The following is a 23,587-nucleotide window of genomic DNA, read 5'->3' as shown; positions in this document are numbered from 1 at the left end:
CCAAATTTTATGCCGCCGTCTATCACCGATTGCAAGAGAGTTCGTGGGGCAATATCAGGCTGGATTCATGGGTGAACGCGCTACAACGGACCAGATGTTCGCCATCCGCCAGGTGTTGCAGAAATGCCGCGAATACAACGTGCCCACACATCACTTGTTCATCGATTTCAAATCGGCGTATGATACAATCGATCGAGAACAGCTATGGCAGATTATGCACGAATACGGATTCCCGGATAAACTTATACGGTTGATCAAGGCGACGATGGATCGAGTGATGTGCGTAGTTCGAGTATCAAGGACACTCTCGAGTCCCTTCGAATCCCGCAGAGGGTTACGGCAAGGTGATGGTCTTTCGTGCTTGCTGTTCAACATTGCTTTGGAGGGTGTAATAAGAAGAGCGGGGATAAACACGAGTGGGACGATTTTCACGAAGTCCGTTCAGCTGCTTGGTTTCGCCGATGATATTGATATTATTGCTCGTAAATTTGAGACGATGGCGGAAACGTACATCCGACTAAAGAGGGAAGCCAGGCGAATCGGATTAGTCATTAATGTGTCGAAGACAAAGTACATGATGGCAAAGGGCTCCAGGGAGGAATCACCGCGCCCGCCGCCCCGAATTTATATCGACGGTGATGAAATCGAGGCGGTTGAAGAATTCGTGTACTTGGGCTCACTGGTGACCGACGACAACGACACCAGCAGAGAAATTCAGAGGCGTATTGTGGCAGGAAATCGTGCCTACTTTGGACTCCGCAGAACTCTACGATCGAATAAAGTTCGCCGTAACACGAAGTTAACCATCTACAAAACGTTGATTAGACCGGTCGTCCTCTATGGGCACGAAACATGGACCCTACGTGCAGAGGACCAACGCGCCCTTGGAGTTTTCGAACGGAAGGTGTTGCGTACCATCTACGGCGGAGTGCAGATGGAAGACGGGACTTGGAGAAGGCGAATGAACCACGAGCTGCATCAGCTGCTGGGAGAACCAACCATCGTCCATACCGCGAAAATCGGGAGGCTACGGTGGGCGGGTCACGTCATCAGGATGTCGGATAGCAACCCGACTAAAATGGTTCTCGAGAGTCATCCGACCGGTACAAGAAGACGTGGAGCGCAGCGAGCTAGGTGGGTCGACCAAGTGGAGGACGATCTGCGGACCCTACGCAGAGTGCGGAACTGGAGACAAACAGCCGTGGACCGAGTGGAATGGAGGCGGCTACTATGTACAGCAGAGGCCACCCCGGCCTTAGTCTGACCGGTAAGGTAAGTATGATTTCAAAACCGTGCTCCGAAAACAGTTAAAGTAGAACAGTTTATGAATTACAGGTGGAATTCGAAGCTCGTCGTATTTGATGATATAGAAATTACTAAAGTTCGATTATCTTGCGAATTCAAATCTCTTAGAATTAATTAAAAGCTGAATATAGTATTCTTCGATCATTTGAAAATATTTCTTACGTCAGAGTCAGCAAGCCTCGTTGGATAAGTGTACAACTCGTGCTGAAAAAATCAACTTTTCGCAACTCGTTACATACATAACTATTTCGATAGTGTTTATAATTTTTAAATTTTTAACAGTTTTTTTATCCTTATTTATTTTTGCCCCCCCCCCCCCTCGTACCTGATGAGAGGTCTCAGACATAAAAGAATAATATTTGCATCGGCATAATTATTATAACTTATTTAGTAACGAGTTTGATATTTATCATAGCAAATTCTGCTCTCCACATATGTATGTATTATCAATAACATATTAATATCAAAATGGGTTATGAAAATATTTTCCGAATTCCCTGCTATTAAGTTGTTATTGAAACTAACAAAACAAGTTATTGAAATGGTTTTCCAGGAACATTTTTTTGTTATGGAATTTGTTATTTTGCCGCTTATGGCAGACAATATGTTATGGTAATAACTTGAAAATAATCGATTTCCTTATTCAGTTATTTTGCCCAAATAACACAGCTCCTTATGCTGTTGTTATTCCCTTCTGCTCGGGAACATATAAACATACAAGCATATAAACATTAGAGTGGGTCAGCGTTGTATGAAGAAACTTTAGCTTTTTCAATCTATATTAGCGTTCAAAAAACTGTGCAAAATTTGGGAGCGATTGGTTACGTCCCCGTATTCCGCATTACGATTGAAATTTGTATGGAAGTTAGTATGGGAAAACGTGCTTTTTTGCATTTTACTCATAAGTTTAATTCTTTTGTCTAATACCTTGTAATTATTGACGTTAAAATATAGCCTAGGATATGCCAAAAAACTTTGCCGAAGACCGCAAAGTGATCCAACGCTTGTGAAAAAAGTTATTCGTCTGGTAATTTAGGCGGAAAAAAGGAGATTTTATTGTTGATGTTGTTGATATTCCTTTACATGTTAAACGTTAAGCACCGCCAGGCAATCTGTACGTTATAACTTTTTTCACAAGTGTCGGATCACTTTGCAGTCTTCGGCAAAGTTTTTCAGTATATCCTAGGCTATACTTCAACTTCATTAGTTAGATTGTTTTAAACGAAAATTTATAAGAAAAATGCAAAAAAGCACGTTTTCCCATACTAAATTCCATACAAATTTCAATCGCAATGCGGAATACGGGGAAGCAACCAATCGCTCCCAAATTTTGCACAGTTGTTTTGGACGCTAAAAGGAATCGAAAAAACTTTGTTTCAAAAAATCGACTTTGTTGACCCAGTCTAATAAACATACATACAATCATACATACATCGACTTGTGTATGTATCGATTAATAACTCTGCCGAAGAAATGAACTATAAATTACACTAGTTTACAGCATTTTCGATCTCGGTAAGCTGATGATCATTTTTGGTGTAGATGTAGAATCATGCCCTGAGTTCGAAAACGCGAAGAAAGAAAAAATACAGTAGAGCGAAAATTTTTTCGACTTCCCATACAAGGTTGATGATTGGAAATCGATTTTTGTTCTATTTTTAAGCAAAGTCGCTAATCTCACTCATTTCATTCTGCGTAATCAATGCTCCGATTGAGCTGATTTTTTTACTGTAACTCGCTTACATATGATATGTCAAATAAACGTTGAGAAAGAATTTTTAAATAGGTTTTTACTTATTAAAACAATACATTTCTTCATATATTTTTGGAAATTTTTCTAAAATTCAAGGAGATCGTCCCTAAAACTTGCCAATGTCTTCAATTTCATCAAACTGACGCAAAACCTGCATTCAGAAGATCGAATGGTATTATATTGAGCTTTTAATTTATGGAAAAAGATTGAAAATTGGTTGAACAAAACGCAAGATATTTGAATTTTAGTAAATTCCATAATTTAAAAAGTTGAAAAACTCAATATTGAGCTAAAATTCAAAAACTGTTCTACTTAAAATTTTTTGAAGCACGGTTTCGAAATCAGCGCTAAATTGTGCTTCAAAAATGTAGGTCGCTGACAGAAGCTCACGACTTTCGTTTTATTTTGTAAACTAGTGTTATTAACCATTGTAAAGCTTCCAGGGAAATATTTTTTTCGCATTGGAAATCGTGACAATATGTATTCTTTGCAGCATCGTTTACGCCACCTTGTGAATCAGTCACAAACTATATCGCCCTCTATAGAGCTTACTGACGTTTATTCACCTCTCTCTTTTAAGCATGCAAGCGGGATAGGATTTGTTTTCATCGGGAAACCTTTCCTGATGACAACAAATCCTATTCCGCCTACATGTTTGAAAGAGAAAGACGAATAAACGTCAGCAAGTTCTATGGGCAAGGTATGGGTGTGGAGAACATCTTCTCTGAAGAAAGTATTCTGAAATTTTGCAAAATTCTGGAGATATTCACATCAAAAGGACTGTCCTATTTATAGGACGCCGGGCGGATATGGATTATATGGGAATTGAACGGCCATCAATTATCAGGACATCCAGCAAAAAAGTGATTTCGAAGGCTAAGGCAGAGGTTCCCAAACTTTTTGCTACCGCGGCGCCCTTTGAAATTTTTAAAATTGTCGCGGCGCACCAACTTTTTACATTTTTTTTTAATAATTTTAAAATTTCAAATCAAACTCGTAAAAAAAGCGTTCAATGTCATGCTTTCTTATAATTCAAAAAAAAAATGAATTTAAACCTTTTAAATTTGTTAAATAAAGTACGTAGATTACCACAAATCGACACATAAATTGTCGCAGATTTTTTGTATACGATAAGGAGGAAAACCAGCCTAGAGCTGAAAATTCCAATTATAGAGACAAACAAACAAGTTATGATCTCTAGCGTGCGCTGCTTTTTCTTTTTTCTCACCCACTCTCGTAAACAAACACGCGAAAGAAACAGATAGTAGAGGTGGCACTTTGCCCCCTCTTTAATCTCGCTCTTTCTTGCGTTCAACAAAATGAACGAGCGAGAAAAAAGAAATGGCTGCGCATGCAAGTGGTTATGATCGTGATCTAAGCAAAAATGTCGTCCCAAAACGTTAAGACAGTACGAAGACCTGGAGATTGACGGTAATTATAGATGACAGTTTCTTGAAATATTTACTTTGAATTACAAGCTATTAACAAAATAGAAAACTAAGCAGAATCATACAAAGTCCAAATAACAATTTGAGAGTGTGGTAAAGTGTCTTTAATAAATATTATTAATAATAATAATTTGAGAGTTTTAACGAATTTTTTTAGAATTCCGGATATTTGAAAATTTTGTAAAAATTTAAATGTTTCATGAGAATATTCGAAATTCCGGCAACCATTCGTAGACTTTGGAATATTTACTTTTTAATCGAAAATTCAGAAGAGGAAAAACCCCTTTGAAAGACTTTCTTTTGAAGTCTTCCTCAAAAAAATAAGACATTTGTATGTATAGAATACAAAAAAGGGTTTGGGAGTAGACGTGTGCGCCGCCGCGCCGATGAGAAATCGGCGTGAATCGGCGTGCGGCTTCCCAAGTCATCAAGAACCAAATATACTATATTTTTTAAACGGGGATTGGTAAAGGGGTGTTATACCTATGCACTGGTGGAAAAAGTTTATGATTATGTTGTTTGAAGCCGATCCAGGAAGCATCGGCGTGTCGGCGGCGCAATCGGCGGCGGCGGCGGCGGCGTGAAAACCGCACGCCGATCGGCGTATCCCTTCTCAGAAAGCCTACCATCATCAACATCAGAAAATTCCTGCAGCAGCACATAACTAGATGTCCACTTGTTGTAATCCAATCATTAGAAAATAGTTAACTTTGTTGATAATTGTTTAAGAAGTCCCACGCCGATGCACGCCGAGTTCACGCCGAATGTTCGGCGCACACGTCTATTTGGGAGACTCCAGTTTTAGTAACAATACAAAAACAACTAAAAATATATTCTGTTTTTAACAATAAGAGTTTGTTCTTTGTGTTTTGGCTCAAGAGCCTGCGGCGCACCTGAGAGATGTTCACGGCGCACCAGGGCGCCGCGGCGCACAGTTTGGGAAGCACTGGGCTAAGGAAAAAAAAATGTTTCGGAGATTTCTGAAGGAAGTAAACCAAAACTGAATAATTATAGCATTGGGTCTTTGAATGCACGTGTAGTATATTTGTCAACTATTTAAGAGAAACATGAATAACTCGACATTGAAGTACGGTTTGCATTGTATACCGCATTTTTCAGGACATTGCTACAACTGTTGGTCCTCTCAGAAATACCTGGATGGGGGACAAGTGACGTTTGGAACGCAGGGCGTCACGCATTTAATATTGGGATCGCAACAAGCCGTCCACGGCCAATCACAGACCATTTTTTCCTTATTAAAGTGCAGTCCCTTCGGGCAGTTGAACTCACAGGCCCTATTCGATCCATTCATGCACTTGTAGAATTTATCACAATCGTTGTGCGGGAGCAGGATGGCCTCTCCTTTGTTAATGGGCCCGCGGACACAGCGATAATCCTCATAGCAGTTGATCTCTGGGCATTGAGTGGTGCAGGGAGCTGGTGTTGTTGGCGGTGGTGGTGGTGGCGGCGTTGGTGGTGGTGGCGGTGTTGGTCTAATTGTGGTAGTACCTAGAACGTATGAAATCATGCTTTAGTTTTAGTTTATATACATAATGGAAGGGATGGCAATAATTAAAGTATTCAACTATACAGTTAAAACATAAGTGGACTTTCTAAATATGAAAAAAGTACTAAGACGAGATACATACCGTCAGGACAAGTGACTCCAGGTATGCATGGATCTATGCAAGGGATTTTATCATCGCAACATGCCAACCACGGCCAATCGCAGACGCTTTTTTTCTTGTTGAAGTGCAGTCCCTTCGGGCAGTCGAACTCACATGCCAAGAAACCGGACTGACACTTGTAGAATTTCCTGCAATTGGTGTGCGGAAGAAGAACGGCCTCTTTGCTGGCGATGGTGCTGAAACAGCGTATATCCTTGGTACAGTTGAATTCCGGACATCCGGTGCTGCAGGGAGAAGGTGTGGTAGGAGGTGGAGGAGGAGGTGTGGTAGGAGGTGGTGGAGGTGTAGGCGTACCTAGTGGGTTTAAAATCATGAAGTATTATTAGTCCACTAAATTGAAAAGCATTGGACTGGCTTTAAGAGACTATTGAAAAAAGTGTAACGGTATGAAAACGGATTCTTACCTGTAGGGGGGCAAGTGAGGGTTGGAATGCATGGCTCAGGGCAAGGAAGTTTAGGGTCGCAACATGCCAGCCACGGCCAATCACAGACCATTTTATCCTTATTGAAGTGCAGTCCCCTTGGGCAGTCGAACTCACAAGCCATGAACCCAGCTTGACACTTGTAGAACTTGCTGCAGTTCGTATGAGGAAGCAGAACTGCTTCTTTACTGGTAGCGGTGCTGAAGCAGCGCAGATCTTTGTGACACTCGAACTCCGGACATCCGGTGCTGCAATCACCGCCTCCGCTCCAGTGTTGTGCTCGAACTGCCACCCCGAAGAGGGCTATTATAAGGATGAAGTTCTTCATGATCACTGCCAAAATTAAACTATCTAAACTAAGCAGTGAAAGAAGCAGTTCGTTTGTGACTGATGGTGTAAACTTCGCCTCTCAACTATATATACCAACCACAAAAATTATCTCGCCACCTGCTGCCGATGGGCAGTTCCGCTTTCAGAAATTTTCGCGAATTTCAATCAGCGAAATCTACAAACGCATGCTATCTGTCGGTAGCATGTTTTACATTTTCCAAACGGTGATTAAGTTCGTTATCATCTAACAAGTCATACCCTGATACCGGAAAACGAAGCACGTTACTTATTATGATCAGGATGCATTATGGCAGGATTTATGCACTCTTATACAACTTTTCTTATGCATTAAAGTTACTTCTTAGTTAATTGATGTAAAATTGATCGAAATAAATATGATAGTTAACCCGTAAATACCCGGAAATGGTAGAAATGCACCTCTTTTTTTGTTTTCAAACATTTGACCCTGGATTTTTTATAGCCATGGCGAATAGTTGTGCTAAAATGCAGGGTAAATACCTTCCTTCTTTAAAATATTTTCCCTTTTATGGTACCGTAAACCGGGGTCAAATTGATCAGCGGGGTGAAATTGATCATTTGGGTAATACATTGTACTGTGGAGGGCCCATATTCTGCGCACCTAAGACTTTTTCAATTTCAATCAGCTGTAACAAATTCCAAATCAAACCGATTTGGCTGATTTTTTGACTGCACATAGTTATTAGCTTTGTAAATAAGGGAAAAATATAATTCTTATACAAAACACTCAATTTATATGTAAAATCATGAACATTCTAAAGTGTGTCTTTGTTCCTAATTCTGCGCACCCTTTTTTGGAATGTTCCTTATTCTGCGCACTAATGTTCCTAATTCTGCGCACATGGAAAAAACTCTGAAAAGATAATATATTGCAACCCGGATAAAAAATGACCATTCATTACATGGTAAATATTATTAACATATGACTGGTTTTATTGTTCACAATAAAACTCATAGTAGATATATTGTTACTTTTTACAATAGAAATCAAGCCCATATAGTTCGTACAATAAGTGAACATTAGCTTTATTAGTGACTAATTTATTCGATTGTTTTTCAATAGTTCTATAATCATTTAAAGTTATTATCAGTAAACATTAATTTAATTGGTTTTTATATAGTTGCAAAGTTGCCTGCAAAGTTCTCATGGACCTTTTATTAAAAAAGAGTTTATTTCTCAATTACACTTAAAAACAATTAGTAACAAATAAATAACAATAAATATTATTGTTGCTTGGATCAGGTTTGTATAATCAAATACAAAATCACTTGACATATTTTTTTAAGTTTTCGCGTTTTCGTTTTAAATTTGAGTACAGTAGATGTTTCGGTTATCGAATGTTATTCGCTGAAACTTCAACGACTGACAGACGTCAAGCCGTGTTGGCAGAGGAAGCTCTCAATGAATAACTGAAGAAGTACTTATAAAAAACTAGCTGAAAAGCAAGTTTTAGCCAAGTGAGGACGTTAAGACGAGAAAAAGATGAACAATGTTTTTACTAATGTTTTCCAATAAATTAAAGGAATCTAGTAAACAGTAAACTACCATTGATAACAATACAAATACAATTTGTGTAATGGGGTCAATTGAACCGATGTTAAAATAAACATGCAATAATATTTGTTGTTATGTAAACAGATTTCGCCTTTGAAAAACCAAAGAATTCATATTTCTTGGTAACATTTTTCTTCGGCATTTACAGATACTAATGGCCACATGAATTGTGAACGATTTATGGTATGGATCATACGACCTGAGGTCTGACTTGTGATATTTGGCAGTTATTTGAAAAGATTGATAGATCTTATCAACAGCTGCCAAGCAACACATACCAGACAGACATCAGAGTGTTTGACACTTATCATAAAATGTGCATATCATTCTGGTGGCCGTTAGTGCTCGTAAATGCTGGATATAAATGTTAGCGGGAAATTTAAATTCTATGGATTTTCAAAAGCGAAAACTGCTTACAAATAACAACAAATATTATTGTATTTTTATTGTAACAACGATTCATTTGACGCCATTCAATTAATTGTATTTGTATTGTAAAAACAATAAAAAATCATTAAGATATATTGTTTTCTTTTGAAAATTGCCCTAAAAATGTCTCATTAAAACACAATACATTCTATTGTTTTTCGCGAAAAAGTGTATGAAAATTTTCTCAAAGTTTTATGGTTAAGATACATAACGACCACCATTTTTTATTGTAAAAGTGCCATTTACCATTCGCCGAATGGTATAGAACAATAGGGGTGATGGTGAGTGTACCGTGTAAATTACAATACGTTTAATGGTGAATATTTTTCGAAAAAATGGTGTTGTAACAATAAAATTTATCGTATTTTTATGATATTTTTTATCAGGGAATGAGAACATGATTCATAGATGAAATTCAATTGAATTCTTCATTTTCAACTTTTATACGACATTACGACCATATTAGAACTTTGCATGTCCCCAACATTGATACTACTTACTTTGGTTACTAAGCAAAGGGAATTTCAATCATAATACACAAAATGATGTAGTAGCATTAGCATCATCGAATACTACAATGTAAAGCTTTTTAGTTATCCGCATATGCACATATTAGTAAAATTTACTCTCATTTCTAAAGGCAATGTAAACTTTTTCGCCATGACAAGGTGACAAAATCTTTGTTTGCAAACTGAGACTTCTTTCTTGTCTAACTCCAGGGTTTCCACTGTTTAAGAAAATTCCTTGCAAACTCACATAATATATCGCATTTGACGAATGCTTGCATGAATACATAAAATTTCCCCCGAGGTCTATAGCAAATGTTTGAAACAAGTTGTTAGTCCGGTCGAACTATCAGATCGAAAATGCAAGAATCGTAAACAAGCCTTCGAAGTTTATAAACTAACTTGTTGAGACGTAATTACATTCACCGGATTAATAGAAACATAGAATATCCTAGAAACATGATTATAACTATGATGGCATTTATATGATGTTTGTTTATTAATTATACTAGCTGACCCGGCAAACCTTGTATTGCCCATTTTTAATGTGTTGGTGTAGTTATTTTTACAATTATCTACCACAGTTAATATTATTCTATTGTGTTGTTTTTGAAATTCGCATCTCATGCATATTTGAGTAATGTCACAGTTTTTTTAGAATAAATTATGTATTTGATTTTCCCAACTTTCTATACATCTAAACATAACCACTCTGAAGTCGAATTGAATCGTGCAAAAAATCATGCCGATTGTTCTAATTTTTCATCGACTACAAAGGGTATGCAAAGCCAGTTGTGTATATAATAGAACGTCGTGTATGTATAATAGAACAGATTGTCTATCATAACATGCTTTTTACCTGAAGAATACACAGTTTGTGTTTGAATTGCCCGAACAAATTTTATCTATGGTTTCATTTTTGTTGAGAAAAGGCCACCTTTTCATTACAGTGTTCAATTCCTGGAGAAATCTTTGGATAATGCCTGGAGACATGCGTGTGCGAATTCCTTCAGGAATATCTAGAGAAATTCTTTGAGAAATCTTCAGAGGAACTCCTGGAAGAATTTCTGGAAGATTTTCTTGAAGAATCGCTGGAAAACTTTCAGATAGAATCCCTGGAAGAATGCTTTAAAGAATTGCTGGTGAAATTCCTCGAGGAATCCCAAGCAGAATATCTACAGGAATTTCATGAGGTATCTCTAGAGAAACACCTGGAGGAATCACTGGAGGAATTCCTCGAGGAATCCTTGAGAAATCTCCAGAAGAACTCCTGGAGGAATCCCTGATGAATTTCTATTAGGAATTTCTGGAGGAATTTCCTGAGGAATTTCTGGAGGAATTTCTGGAGGAATTCCATGAAAAATTAATGGAATAAATAATATCTGGATGAATTATTAGAGGAATATCTGGATGAATTATTGGAAGAATCATAAGAGGAATTTATTGAGGAGTCTCTGGAAGAATCATTAGAGGAATCCCTGTAGGAATTCCTGTAGGGATCCCTTGAACCAATTCCAGGAGAAATCTTTGTAGAAATCCTTGGAAGATTAGCTGAAGGAGAAATTTGTGAAAAAAAATCGTCAAGGAAACCCTGGAAAAATTCCCGGAGCAATCCCTGGAAAAACTCCTGGAGGAATTACTAAAGAAATTATTGAAAGAATTTCAAAAAGGAATTCCTGGAGAAATTTCTGGATCAATTCCTGGATCAATCATTGGGGTAATTCCTGGAGGTATTCTTGGTGGCAATCCTGGAGGAAATGACTGGATAAAATCCAGAATTCCTAAGGTAAATTCTGCAGGAATTCCTGACTTAATATCTGCAGGAATTACTGGGATAATTCTTGGTGGAATTCTTAAAGGTATTCCTGGAGGAGTCCCAGAATTAAATTCTGAAGGAATGCCTGGATGAATCCCTGGAGGAATCCCTATAGAAATCCCTGGACGAATGCCTGGAGGTGTTTCTAAAAGAATTCCTGGAGGAGTTTCTAAAATTTTTCGTTAAGAAATTTAAAGAGCAATCCCTAAAGGAACTCCTGAAGGAATGCCTGGAGGAGCTCCTGAAGGAATTCCTGTAGACACTCCTGAGAGAGTTTCTGGAGAAATCTCTAGAGAAATTCTTTGAGCTATCTTCTAAGTAACTCCTGGAGGAATCTGTAGAGAAATCCCTAGAGAAATTTCTGGAGGATTTTCTTGAAGAATCACTGGAGAACTTTCAGGAGGAATCCCTGGAGGTATTCTTGAACAAATCCCTGAAAGAATTCCTGGAGGAGTTCCTGGATGAACTCCTGGTGGAATCACTGGAAGAATTGCTTGATATCTAAAGGAATTTCTAGAGGAATCTCTAGCGGGCTTTATAGAGGAATTCCTGGACGAATAACTGTAGGAATTTTTAGACGAATTCCTGAAGGAATTCACAGAGGAATCCTGGAACAACTTCTGAAGAACAATCACTTGAGGAACTTCTAAAGATTTCCAAAGAGCAACCACCCCCCTCCTCACCCTAGAGCGCTACGTAATTTGTGGATGGCGTCTTATCAAAAGTGCTTAAGTTCTTAAGTTGCTTGCGAAAACCCATTAATGGGTGAAAAAAACACCCATTTTTGATAACCCGGGGTTGATAAGAAATGGGTAAAACTTCACCCATTTTTGTGAATATTGCAGGGAGGAGTTGTTCTGACTTTCCATAATGGATAATGATGAACGATAAATAGGGTGACAAAGGGTATTATCCGCAGGTTTGTTCACCTCGTCATGGGTTTTTTTGTGGACCAAATTACCTGAAACTTGGACATATAACGCAGCTTGGTTGGGAAGGATTTGATGCCAACTCTGAGTTCAACAGGATTAAAAAAAAACATGACGAAGAGAACAAAACTGCCGAAAATACGTAAGTTCCCCTATAAAATGTATTATGGATTTAAATTCGTTTTCCAATGACTCGTGCACCAACAGTAGGAGGCCAACAATACCTATTACTCCAAACTTGAATCCGGCAGATCCTCAAGAATCCATTCCATTTCGTCGGGTTTCAGGTTCGTGTTTACTAATGTCGTTTTCGTTTTTGATTCAGTTCCAACCTGGGTTGGAACTGGATCAGATCACAGTTTCAACCCCAACCCGACTTCGGTTTCGCTTGTACTAAAGTTTGTTTGACGTTGTTTGTTTACACATTTTCCGCCGATCCAGTTCCAACCCATGTTCAAAAACGAATTCGACATAATACTGTTGCCGCCGAACGCTTGAACGTGGAGATAATCGACATCCCTATCGCCGGTTGACAAACGTCATGACAACAGCGGTGAAGTTTAGCTGACGTCTGCGATCGAGAAACAAAAGACGAAGATAAACTAAAAAGTGAAACACACGTTTTCGTTGAATTTATTTATATAAAATTATTGAATTCTCTCTATTTTTCCCTTTGAATTAAATTTATTCTCCTAAAATTGCTTTTAAGTACGTGAGTAAATGGCTAACACAATTGAATTCAAGCTAACTATACTCTATTTGCGCTGTAGGCTGAAATAGCAACCGGAGAATCATCTACTTCTTCGGTCGAATCTTAAAACTTTAAGAAACCATGAATGTGAGTACTATATGATAAAAAACAAAAAAATTGTATCCTAAATTTCAAATAAACATCCACAGTTTTGAGCTGCGTGATTATTCAACTGCTCCAAGAACTTGTTTCTTTTCCGACCCGAACAAATACCTCCCATGCTTTCCTGCTTCGAACAGAAACGGCGAAATTTGATGCTGTTCTGACCTCGGTTCTGGGGCTCCGACAGCATTGAAGATGTCATCTCGTGTAGTATTCTACTGAAAACATTTAGACCGTTACAGAAGCAAAGGGGCTGTCCATTTATTACGTAAGGGAAATTTCACGACTTTTTGACCCCCCCCCCCCCTTGTAAGATTTTTTGTATGAGAACTCAAATATTTTTGTATGGCGCGTAAGATTTCTCAAACCCCCCCTCCCCCCATAAACCCTTACGTCAGCGGTGCTCATCCTGCGGCCCGCGGGCCGCATGCGGCCCTCCAAGCCTTGAGATGCGGCCCGCGGAGTACTTTTCGACGTACAAAAATTTATGAACGATTTTTAGGAATAACTCGTTCAGTTTCTTAAGTAATCGAACAAGAAATTTTAGCTGATCAATTTTCACAGTGTTAAACACAAATAAAATGTTAAAATTACAAAAAGAACAATCCGTTCCGGTAAGATTCAAACTCACGACTCCAAAATATGCCAGCGTCGTATAGCTAAGCCACAAAACCAGTCACGGAAAAAATAGTTCTGGTGCCACGGTGCCACTGTAGCTAAAATATATCAAACAACTTTAGAAGAAATTCCTGGAGCAACAAAATATATTCTGAAAACTACAAACAAGATTCCAGGATCAATGGCAGGAACGCCTGAGGAAAATCCGAACATTAATATTGAAGCAACTTTTAAAGATATTTTTTACGAAACTGTCAGAAATAATTGTAAATAATCTCAAGCAGAAAAAACCCGGAGCATCTTTAGTATAAATTTCAATAGCAGCATAGGAGCATTCCTAAAGGCACTTTGAGAAATATTTATGAAACATTCTGGTTTATGTTGAAGTACATAGAAAACTTCAAGAAATTTTTAAAAGACTTTAATAAAAATCTTTAGCTGCAACTCCAGAAGAGACTTATGGAAATACTTCACTAAAATCTTCGAGAAACTCCAGGAAAATTTCTAAAGAAGCTTCAGGAAAAATCCGGAAGCTATTCTAGAAGAAATACTTGGAAAAGATTCATGAAACATTCGTGAAGTAACTTCAGAGCAATTCCAAAGGTAAATCCAAGAAAAGTTCTGGGAGGCGTTCCAAGGGAATTCTGGAAATTTCAAGATAAGCTGTTAAAGAAATTGCTTGAAAATCTTCTGGACCAACTCCAGAATAAAGTTCAAAAGAAGATCCAGCATTTTTGGAGCGATTCAGAAGAAATTCATATAAAAGTTGTATGAGAAATTGCTGAAGTGGCTTCAAAGCAATCTAGGGGCGATTCCTAAATTGTTTGTTTAAATTTCAATTTGACACTCAAACATTTTTCTAAAGCAAGCTTATGAATCTAAATTGTGTTTTGTTTTCCTTAAAATACAAAAAAAAACTTAAAGTTCTGCTAAATATATTTTAGAACCACAGTTATTAGTCAGTTTCTGTCACTTAACGAAAAATAAAAACTACATGAAGCAAGTTTGACCCTTACACAAATTCTGAACGGTTTAGATTTTAAATAAATGTGTTGTAAAATGGTTCTTTTTGTTGTTTTTGTTCATCTATATTCTATGCGGCCAGCCGGTCGATCCCGAATTGTAAATTTGGCCCGCGGTATCCTTCAGCCTGAGCACCACTGCCTTACGTAATTAATGGACAGCCCCAAATAATGATTTCGATTGCAAAGTACTAACCTGAGAAGATAAATGTATTCACGTAATTTTTGTTGCAATCACCAATAGTATCACAATAGCCCTGGATAGCTTCAGGACGCTGACTCATTCAATCCGTCGTCATTGCTACGTCCAGACAGACAGAAAGACAGAAATTCGTTTTTATATACCGTCATAGCGCCATTCACCGTGTGCTTTCGAATATTTTTTAAATTTTTTTCATATTATGATTAAATGATATGACAATTTCCCTTCAATTTCACCAATACAATGTTGGTCTGAGCCCAGCTAGATCCAAGGTGGTAGCCCCATCAGCGTGGTCGTCCCAGTGTTGGTTGGGACGTTAAACAGAACTGGAGTGTTGGCGTAGGCCCAATAAGCCACCCGTAAAAGTCCTCATTGCGAATAAACATAGGAGAAAATACGACTCGATACAATCGGCAAAGACCTACGCGACGAAATCAGGACTACGATTGGAAACTTGGAACATGGAATTGCAAGTCGCTAGGTTTCGCAGGATGTGACAGGATAATTTACGACGAACTGCATCCCCGCAACTTCGACATCGTGGCGTGTCAACGCAGGTAGGGTGCAGTGAATAGACGTTACCGGTTTTGATAGCTGTTATATTAATGCTTCAACTGCAAGTAAATTTCAATGGTAAGTACATGTTTTACGTTTTATAACCTCTACTCACAATTCGGTGGGCCCTTCCGGCTTGCACACCTACGGTTCAGATCTATAACCTCTACGCCTACAGATCTAAATTCAATTTATATTATTACTTGATATTAACACTGCTAATCATCTCTTACTTTCTTTTCAGGACCTAGCGGAATTTGCGGACGGATCTAGCGGAACACTCGACTGGGAATGGCAGCGCACGTCTCGGACTCACTTTCTGCTGCTGGGATTACAGACCGACTATTCCGGCTAAATTTTCTCCCGGCCGAGAATCGGACACAGTCACCAACCAAGTCACCAATCTTTGAGAACTAACTGAACGGAAATTGCCCAATAGGGTCGATTTAACTTTAACTTTTAATTTCTACTCGCTCCGAGAACAACTCGCTTCTTCCACAATCTTTACAAGAATGATTGATTCGTCCCTCGTGTCAAACTGTCAGTCCAATCCGGGTCCCGCTGTCACTCAGCTTGTCTGTCACAGCTGTCATCGCGTCGCATTTGTCCGCGGACGCGACGCTTTGAACATGAATGCGACGCTTCCGGAGCATCGCATGGCAGGGTTGCCAGCTTGTCGACTCCTGCGCCGACATGGCGTTACAGGAACTTTGTTGGACTGGACAGAAAGTGTGGAAAAGCGGGCATCGAGCGGCAACCTTCTACCAAAGCTGTGGCACCACCAATGAAGAGCAAACAGACGATGGTTGCTCGTCGCGTGACGTGAAAATCGTTGTCGGCAGCATGAACGCACAGGTAGGAAGGGAGGAAATGTACAGACCGGTAATCGGGCGAAACAGCCTGTAGTCATAAGCACCTTCTTCCCCCGCAAAGATATCCACAAAGCCACCTGGAGATCACCCGACCATCAAACAGAAATCCAATTCGACCACGTTCTAATCGACGGTAAATTCTTCTCGGATATAGCCAATGTCCGCACATACCGCAGTGCGAATATTGATTCGGATCACTACTTAGTCGCTGTATGCATGCGCTCAAAACTTTCGACAGTTATCACCACGCGTCGAAGTCGAACGCCGCGCAGTGAATCAAAATTCAACCATCGCGCAACAATAACGACAATGTCGCAACCTGAATTTGTTGCGACATTCTACCCAATGCGACATAGGTTTGTTCCAACTTGAACAGAATAGGACAAAGATCGTGCACCACGAGTTTAGAGATTTTTAAGCCTTGCATTGTGATTTTCAAAGGGTAACTTCGAGTCGGTAAACACTGTAACGTTACTGAATATGCATCATCAAAAAGTTTCAATTTTGGGTTAGTAATAATTGATTATTCACGAGTTGAAAAGTACGCAACAAATTCAGCTTCAGTCTTGTCTGCAACAAAAATTTTCGAGATCATGTCATTATCTGTTACCAGTAGGGATAAAGATTAATCGCCGCGTCTTCTTTGTTGCTTGTTTTGTGCCTCTTTTGTCTGACAATTCTCTTCACTGACGCCGCGACTCAACATCGAGCAGCTGCGTAACGTAGAAGTGGCCCAAGACTACGCGCAGCAGTTAGCAGTGGCCCTACCAACGGAAGAGCAGCTTGGCGCAGCTTGAAGATGGCTGGAGGGACATCCGATCCGCCATAGGTAGTACCTCGGCTACAGCACTAGTTCTTCGCGACTCCGAATCACAGAAACGACTGGTACGACGGCGAATGTGAACAGTTGAAAAACGAGAAGAATGCAGCATGGGCGAGAATGCTACAACACCGTACGAGAGCGAATGAGACACGTTACAAACAGGCGTGGAACAGGCAGAACTCAGTCTTCCGGATGAAGAAGCGCCAGCAGGAAGAACGAGATCGCGAAGCGATGGAAGAGCTGTACCGCGCTAAGGACACACGAAAGTTCTACGAGAAGCTGAACCGCTCGCGCAGAGGCTTTGTGCCACAAGCCGACATGTGCCGAGATAATCACGGGAATATTCTCACGAGCGAGCGTGAGGTGGTCGAGAGGTGGCGGCAGCATTACGATGAGCACCTCAATGGCGACGTTGCAAAATACCGAAGGTAGCGTGGTAACAGATCTAGGAGTACATAGGACGAAAGACTTCCGGCCCCTGACCTCCAAGAGATTGAGGAGGAGGTTGGCCGGTTGAAAAACAACAAAGCCGCTGAAGCAGATCAACTATCAAGCGAGCTTCTAAAATACGGTGGAGAAGCACTGGTGAGAGCACTACACTGGGTCATTATCAGGATTTGGGAGGAGGTAGTATCGAGGAGTATCGGGAGATGGAAGGTATCGTGTGTCCCAGCTACAAAAAGGGCGCTAAGTTGGATTGCGGGAACTACCGCGCGATCACACTACTGAGCGCTGCCTACAAGATATTCTCTCAAATTTTATGCCGCCATCTATCACCGATTACAAGGGAGTTCGTGGGGCAATATCAGGCTGGATTTATGAGTGAACGCGCTACAGCGGACCAGATGTTCGCCATCCGCCAGGTGTTGCAGAAATGCCGCGAATGCAACGTGCCCACACATCACTTGTTCAATCGGCGTATGATACAATCGATCGAGAACAGCTATGGCAGATTATGCACGAATACGGATTCCCGGATAAACTGATACGATTGATCAAGGCGACGATGGATCGAGTGATGTGCGTAGTTCGAGTATCAGGGGCACTATCGAGTCCCCTCGAATCTCGCAGAGGGTTACGGCAAGGTGTTGGTCTTTCGGGCTTGCTGTTCAACATTGCGTTAGAAGGTGTAATGAGGAGAGCGGGGATAAACACGAGTGGAACGATTTTCACGAAGCCTGTTCAGTTGCTTGGTTTCGCTGATGATATTGATATTATAGCTCGGTAATTTGAGACGATGGCGGAAACGTACATACGACTAAAGATTGAAGCCAGGCGAATCGGATTAGTCATTAATGTGTCGAAGACAAAGTACATGATGACAAAGGGCTCCAGGGAGGAATCACCGCGCCCGCCACCCCGAATTTATATCGACGGTGATGAAATCGAGGCGGTTGAAGAATTCGTGTACTTGGCTGACCGCCGACAACGACACCAGCAGAGAAATTCAGAGGCACATTGTGGCAGAACTCGAACAAATCGCAGATCGAACAAAGTTCGCTGTAACACGAAGTTGACTATCTACAAAACGCTGATTAGACCTCTATGGGCACGAACCATGGACCCTACGTGCAGAGGACCAACGCGCCCTTGGAGTTTTCGAACGGAAGGTGTTGCGTACCATCTACGGCGGAGTGCAGATGGAAGACGGGACTTGGAGAAGGCGAATGAACCACGAGCTGCATCAGCTGCTGAGAAAACTAACCATCGTCCATACCGCGAAAATCGGGAGGCTACGGTGGGAGGGTCACGTCATCAGCATGTCGGATAGCAACCCGACTAAAATGGTTCTTGAGAGTCATCCGACCGGTACAAGACGCCGTGGAGCGCAGCGAGCTAGGTGAGTCGACTAAGTGGAGGACGATCTGCGGACCCTACGCAGAGTGCGGAACTGGAGACAAACAGCTATGGACCTAGTGGAATGGAGACGGCTACTATGTACAGCAGAGGCCACCCCGGCCTTAGCCTGATCGGTAAGGTAAGTAAGGGACTATCAGGGTCGTCCTAACTATCCTGAAGTTTAGCTCTTGTTAGTAACAGTATTTATTCTCATAATGAACTTTAAGCTGTAATCTGTAATCCCCCTGGCATATCATGAGTCATTTCAAGATAGTTTTGAGATATTCCAGATCAACAACACTACTCCGGAGACCATAGCTTCAGGTCTACACTTGTGATAATAGATTTTTCCACTACGTTAAGTAGTGTTACATAATCCACTGTACTAATCAAAGTAGTTAGAGGAGCAGTAAGCGTTGTTATATATTTTTGGGGTATTATGGGCTTCCTTACTGTTATGAAGCTTAGTTCATAAAAACAACCAATGTAATTTTTAGAAGACTTACTGGACAGGATAGATTACAAATTATAGCTTTGTATAATGAAAGAAGTTGCCGTTACACCCGTAGACTTTAGGATCTAAACTCAAGAACAGTTTGGATGACCTAAGATATTCCGACTGATCTGATACTGTATATTGAATTTTTACAAAATTTACTAGTTTACAAAATAAAACGACATTCGTGAACTTCTGTCAACGACCAAAATTTTTGAAGCATAATTTAGCGCTGATTTCGGAACCGTGCTTCAAAAAATTGAAAGTAGAACAGTTTTTGAGTTGTAGCTCAATATCGAGTTTTACAACTTTTCAAAGACGAGCTTGGTGGTCTAGTGGCTACCGCTTTTGATTCATATGCAGAAGGTTCTGGGTTCAATCCCCGGATCGTCCCTTTTCTCCTACTTTGTATCTTTCTATCTACTCTCTCTCTCTCTCTAAAATTGTACAGAGTTGCCAGCATAAAATAAAACAAAGTTACCCATGATTTAAACCTCATCACACTTCTTTGTCTCATTTGCATCAGTTTAAATTTGGTGCAGATGGTTGAGCATGAGATTGTCGATTCGAAGATTCAAGGTTCGAGTCCTGGAATAGGATTTTTTTGCGTCTCGATCCAGCTATAAGTTCATCGTGTAGTTGTGCTGATTTGTGGGTAGATAGATAACAAGTAAGCTCCACCCACAGTTGACTAATGTTGCATCCAGAAGCAGTGCCATCATCGTATACAATTTGTTTTAGCTAGGCGACCGGTACAAGACGCCGTTGATCATTATCAAACAGATGCTCAATATTTCGCTTAGCTGATCTCGTCGACACGATTTATTGTCAACAAGTATGAACTAAATATCTAGCTAGTCCTGGAATGGGCTTAATTGGCAGGTTCCGATAATTATTATTTGGGAAATTGCGTGTAAGTCATGGCAGATTCATCATCCTAACTGCTACAAAGAAAGAAAAAAAAAATTTATCATGTATTTGAGCTTGAATCTGGGACCTTCTGATCCACAGGCTCGAGCCTTACCATCTGCACCATTTCTGATACTTAAATCAAAAGACATTAGAATACGATGGCATGACGTCTTAATCATGGGTAACTTTGTTTTAATTCGTGCTGATAACTCTGTGCGATTTTTAGTATCAACGTGACATACTTTTGATAATTAGTCAATGAAAACGAATTCCTACACAAAAACGATGTATGGACGAAATGTTCGTTGCACAAAGGAGTAATCGCTAATTAATTTAGTCACGTAAAATAATGTGAAATTACATGATTTTTATATGTAAAATCGTATAAATATCGTGTTTTTTCGTGATTTTTTAACTAAAATTGTTGAATAACTTCGAAATACGCAATTTAAACACAAAGTTATAGAGTATTGATCTAACTTGCAACTGCCAGGGACGTCCACACGTCTGGGCAGTGGACGTCCGTACGTCCCTAACTAGCTCACTGTTGTTTTATGTGGGTCTCAGGGTCGGCGATACCTGCTCAGAGGGCTCACGGAAAATTGCAACGAAGCGGACAAACTACAAAGACGACGCAATCGCATGCAGCAGTGCTTCCCAAACTGTGCGCCGCGGCGCCCTGGTGCGCCGTGAACATCTCTCAGGTGCGCCGCAGGCTCTTGAGCCAAAACAAAGAGAACAAACTGTTATTATTGAAGGCAGAATATATTTTAGTTGATTTTGTATTGTTACTAAAACTAGTGTCTCCTCAAACCCTTTTGTGTATTCTACACTCAGCGAAAAAAACTAGCGAAATTCATCGAAAAACCTTATGAAAATTTGCTATAACTGCTATAACTAACTTATGGATGACATAAGAATACCTTATGAAAATTGATCGTGCTTGCTTTGACAAATTTCATAAGATAGACTTATGAAAAGAACAAAAAAATCCTAAAATGATGCAGACTGGATTCGATCCATGAACGTCGGGATCACCGAGCCCGTGTTTTATCCACACGGCTACCGACGCTTGAGAATTCCATGTTGCTAAACATTAATAAAGCCAAGCTGTGAGACGATTTTACGTCACATAGTGACCTTATGAAATTCATCCGAATCATTATGAATTATTTAAAGGCCGTTTCATAAGTTGGGGCTTATGGAAATCTTAAGGTTATTTGGCTGAGTGTATACCAATGTCACACCTTTTTGAAGAAGAAAATTATTCAAAGGGGTTTCCCTCTTCTAAATTTTCAATTAAAAAGTAAATATTCCAAAGTCTACGAATCTTTTCCGGAATTTTGAATATTCTCATAAAACATTTAGATTTTACAAAATTTTCAAATTTTCAGAATTTTGGAAGTTTTTGTAAAAACTCTCAAATTGTTATTTGGACTTTGTATGATTCTGCTTAGTTTTTGATTTTATCAATAGCTTGTAATTCAAAGTAAATATTTCAAGAAACTGTCATCTACAGGGGATAGACAAAATGATCGGGACAAGCAAAATTTTCACTTTTCAAAAAATGTTCAATTAGCTGTAACTTTTTGAAAAGCGCATCAAATATTTTCAAATTTTTACTGTAAGTTCCTCAACTAGTTGTGTATCAGTGGACAAAATTTGGAAAAGATCGGACAATTCATCACGAAGTTATAAAGATTTTTGAAAAAGGTAAAATTATCCGATAGCCAACTTTGAGCTGTTATATCTCCGGATTCAATGAATCGAATGCAATGAAATTTTGTCCATTTATGACTTATATAATGAGCTATGAAAAACCATTGACTTAACTTAATATTCGTAACACTGAAGAAAGTTATAACGATTAGATTATTTTTCTAAAAAAACACCAAATTATCCAAAACATCAACATCGTTTTAAAATTCAAGATGCAAATTATAATTCATTTAGTTTCCCTCTAATTGACTTATATATAAATGCGTTTTGAAGGAAAGTAACAACATAGCCGCGAATAAATTGAAAAAGTAATGGGATGCATATTAAAAATAGACCAATTTACTAAAACATCGTGAAAAAAATAAAATCGCTATAACTTTTTCGCTTGTTAAAAATTTCAAGTTAAGTTAATTGTTTTCCAGAGTTCATTATATAAGTCATAAATAGTCAAAATTTCATTGCAATCGGTTCATTGAATCCGGAGATATAACAGCTCAAAGTTGGCTATCGGATAATTTTATCTTTTTCAAAAATCTTTATAACTTCGTGAAGAATTGTCCGATCTTTTCCAAATTTTGTCCACTGATACACAACTAGTTGAAGAACTTACAGAAAAAATTTGAGAATATTTGATGCACTTTTCGAAAAGTTACAGCTAGTTGAACATTTTTTGGAAAGTGAAAATTTTGCCTGTCCCGATCATTTTGTCTATCCCCTGTATAATTACTGTTAATCTCTAGGTCTTCGTGCTGTATCAAACGTTTTGGGACGACATTTTTACTTACGTCACGATCATAACTTGTTTGTTTGTTTCTATAATTGGGTTTTCAGCTCTGGGCTTTATCGTATAAAAAATCTGCGACAATTTATGTGTCGATTTCATGCGTGATTCTGAAAACCGCCTTATTTAGTTGTTGAGTTTGGGTTTTTGAGTTCCGAATACAAAACATGACCCCTCACCGTCAGCCGTCCTAACAGCTTCTATGAACAATCCATTTTTATATCAATTTTCCCTGAAATTTGGTAATCTACACAGAAAAAAATATGTAATTAAAATTCAGCGAGAAATCATGCACATAAAGGGAATGCTAGACTTAGTGCACTTTTACATGAGATATAATGTAAAATTACATTACCATCGTGTAAATTTCCGCCAACCATCGCGTAAACCATCATGGACTCCAACCGGTTACGTGACTATTAGCGGAAATTTACACGATTGTAACGTAATTTTACATGATATCTCATGTAAATATGCACTAACTCTAGCATTCCCTTTATGTGCATGATTTCTCGCTGAATTTTACATCAATATTTTTTTCTGTGTACGTACTTTATTTCACCAATTTAAAAGTTCAATGCTATCCTTTAGAAATTTCAGACTCTAGTTTAATTTAAAAACACTTCACTAATACTTTACTTTTGCAAAAGAAAATAAAAAATGAATAACTCTTTT

General features: G+C 39.2%; 1 protein-coding gene across 1 annotated transcript; it reads right to left on the bottom strand.

Annotated features, from left to right (window-relative positions):
* Positions 1-5,511: 5,511 nt before the first annotated feature.
* Positions 5,512-7,020, bottom strand: LOC109420107 (probable chitinase 10). The gene is made up of 3 exons (XM_062856534.1): positions 6,599-7,020; positions 6,156-6,488; positions 5,512-6,015 (listed from the first exon to the last, which is right to left on the bottom strand). Exons 1-3 carry the CDS (start codon positions 6,942-6,944, stop codon positions 5,651-5,653), a joined length of 1,044 nt encoding a protein of 347 aa, XP_062712518.1. The 5' UTR covers positions 6,945-7,020; the 3' UTR covers positions 5,512-5,650.
* Positions 7,021-23,587: the final 16,567 nt, after the last annotated feature.

The sequence above is a fragment of the Aedes albopictus genome, chromosome 3, assembly GCF_035046485.1.
Source record: "Aedes albopictus strain Foshan chromosome 3, AalbF5, whole genome shotgun sequence".
Lineage (NCBI taxonomy): Eukaryota > Metazoa > Arthropoda > Insecta > Diptera > Culicidae > Aedes > Aedes albopictus.
Note: the sequence above shows the minus strand (reverse complement) of the source record. Positions and strands in the feature narration are given on the sequence as shown.

What these genes read in the sequence shown, in the direction of transcription:
- LOC109420107 (XM_062856534.1), bottom strand. Translation starts at nt 6,944, where the DNA reads ATGAAGAACTTCATCCTTATAATAGCCCTCTTCGGGGTGGCAGTTCGA. An exon ending in CCTCACTTGCCCCCCTACAG is followed by an intron (nt 6,489 to 6,598) that starts GTAAGAATCCGT and finishes TAAACCCACTAG; the next exon opens with GTACGCCTACACCTCCACCA. An exon ending in TGGAGTCACTTGTCCTGACG is followed by an intron (nt 6,016 to 6,155) that starts GTATGTATCTCG and finishes CATACGTTCTAG; the next exon opens with GTACTACCACAATTAGACCA.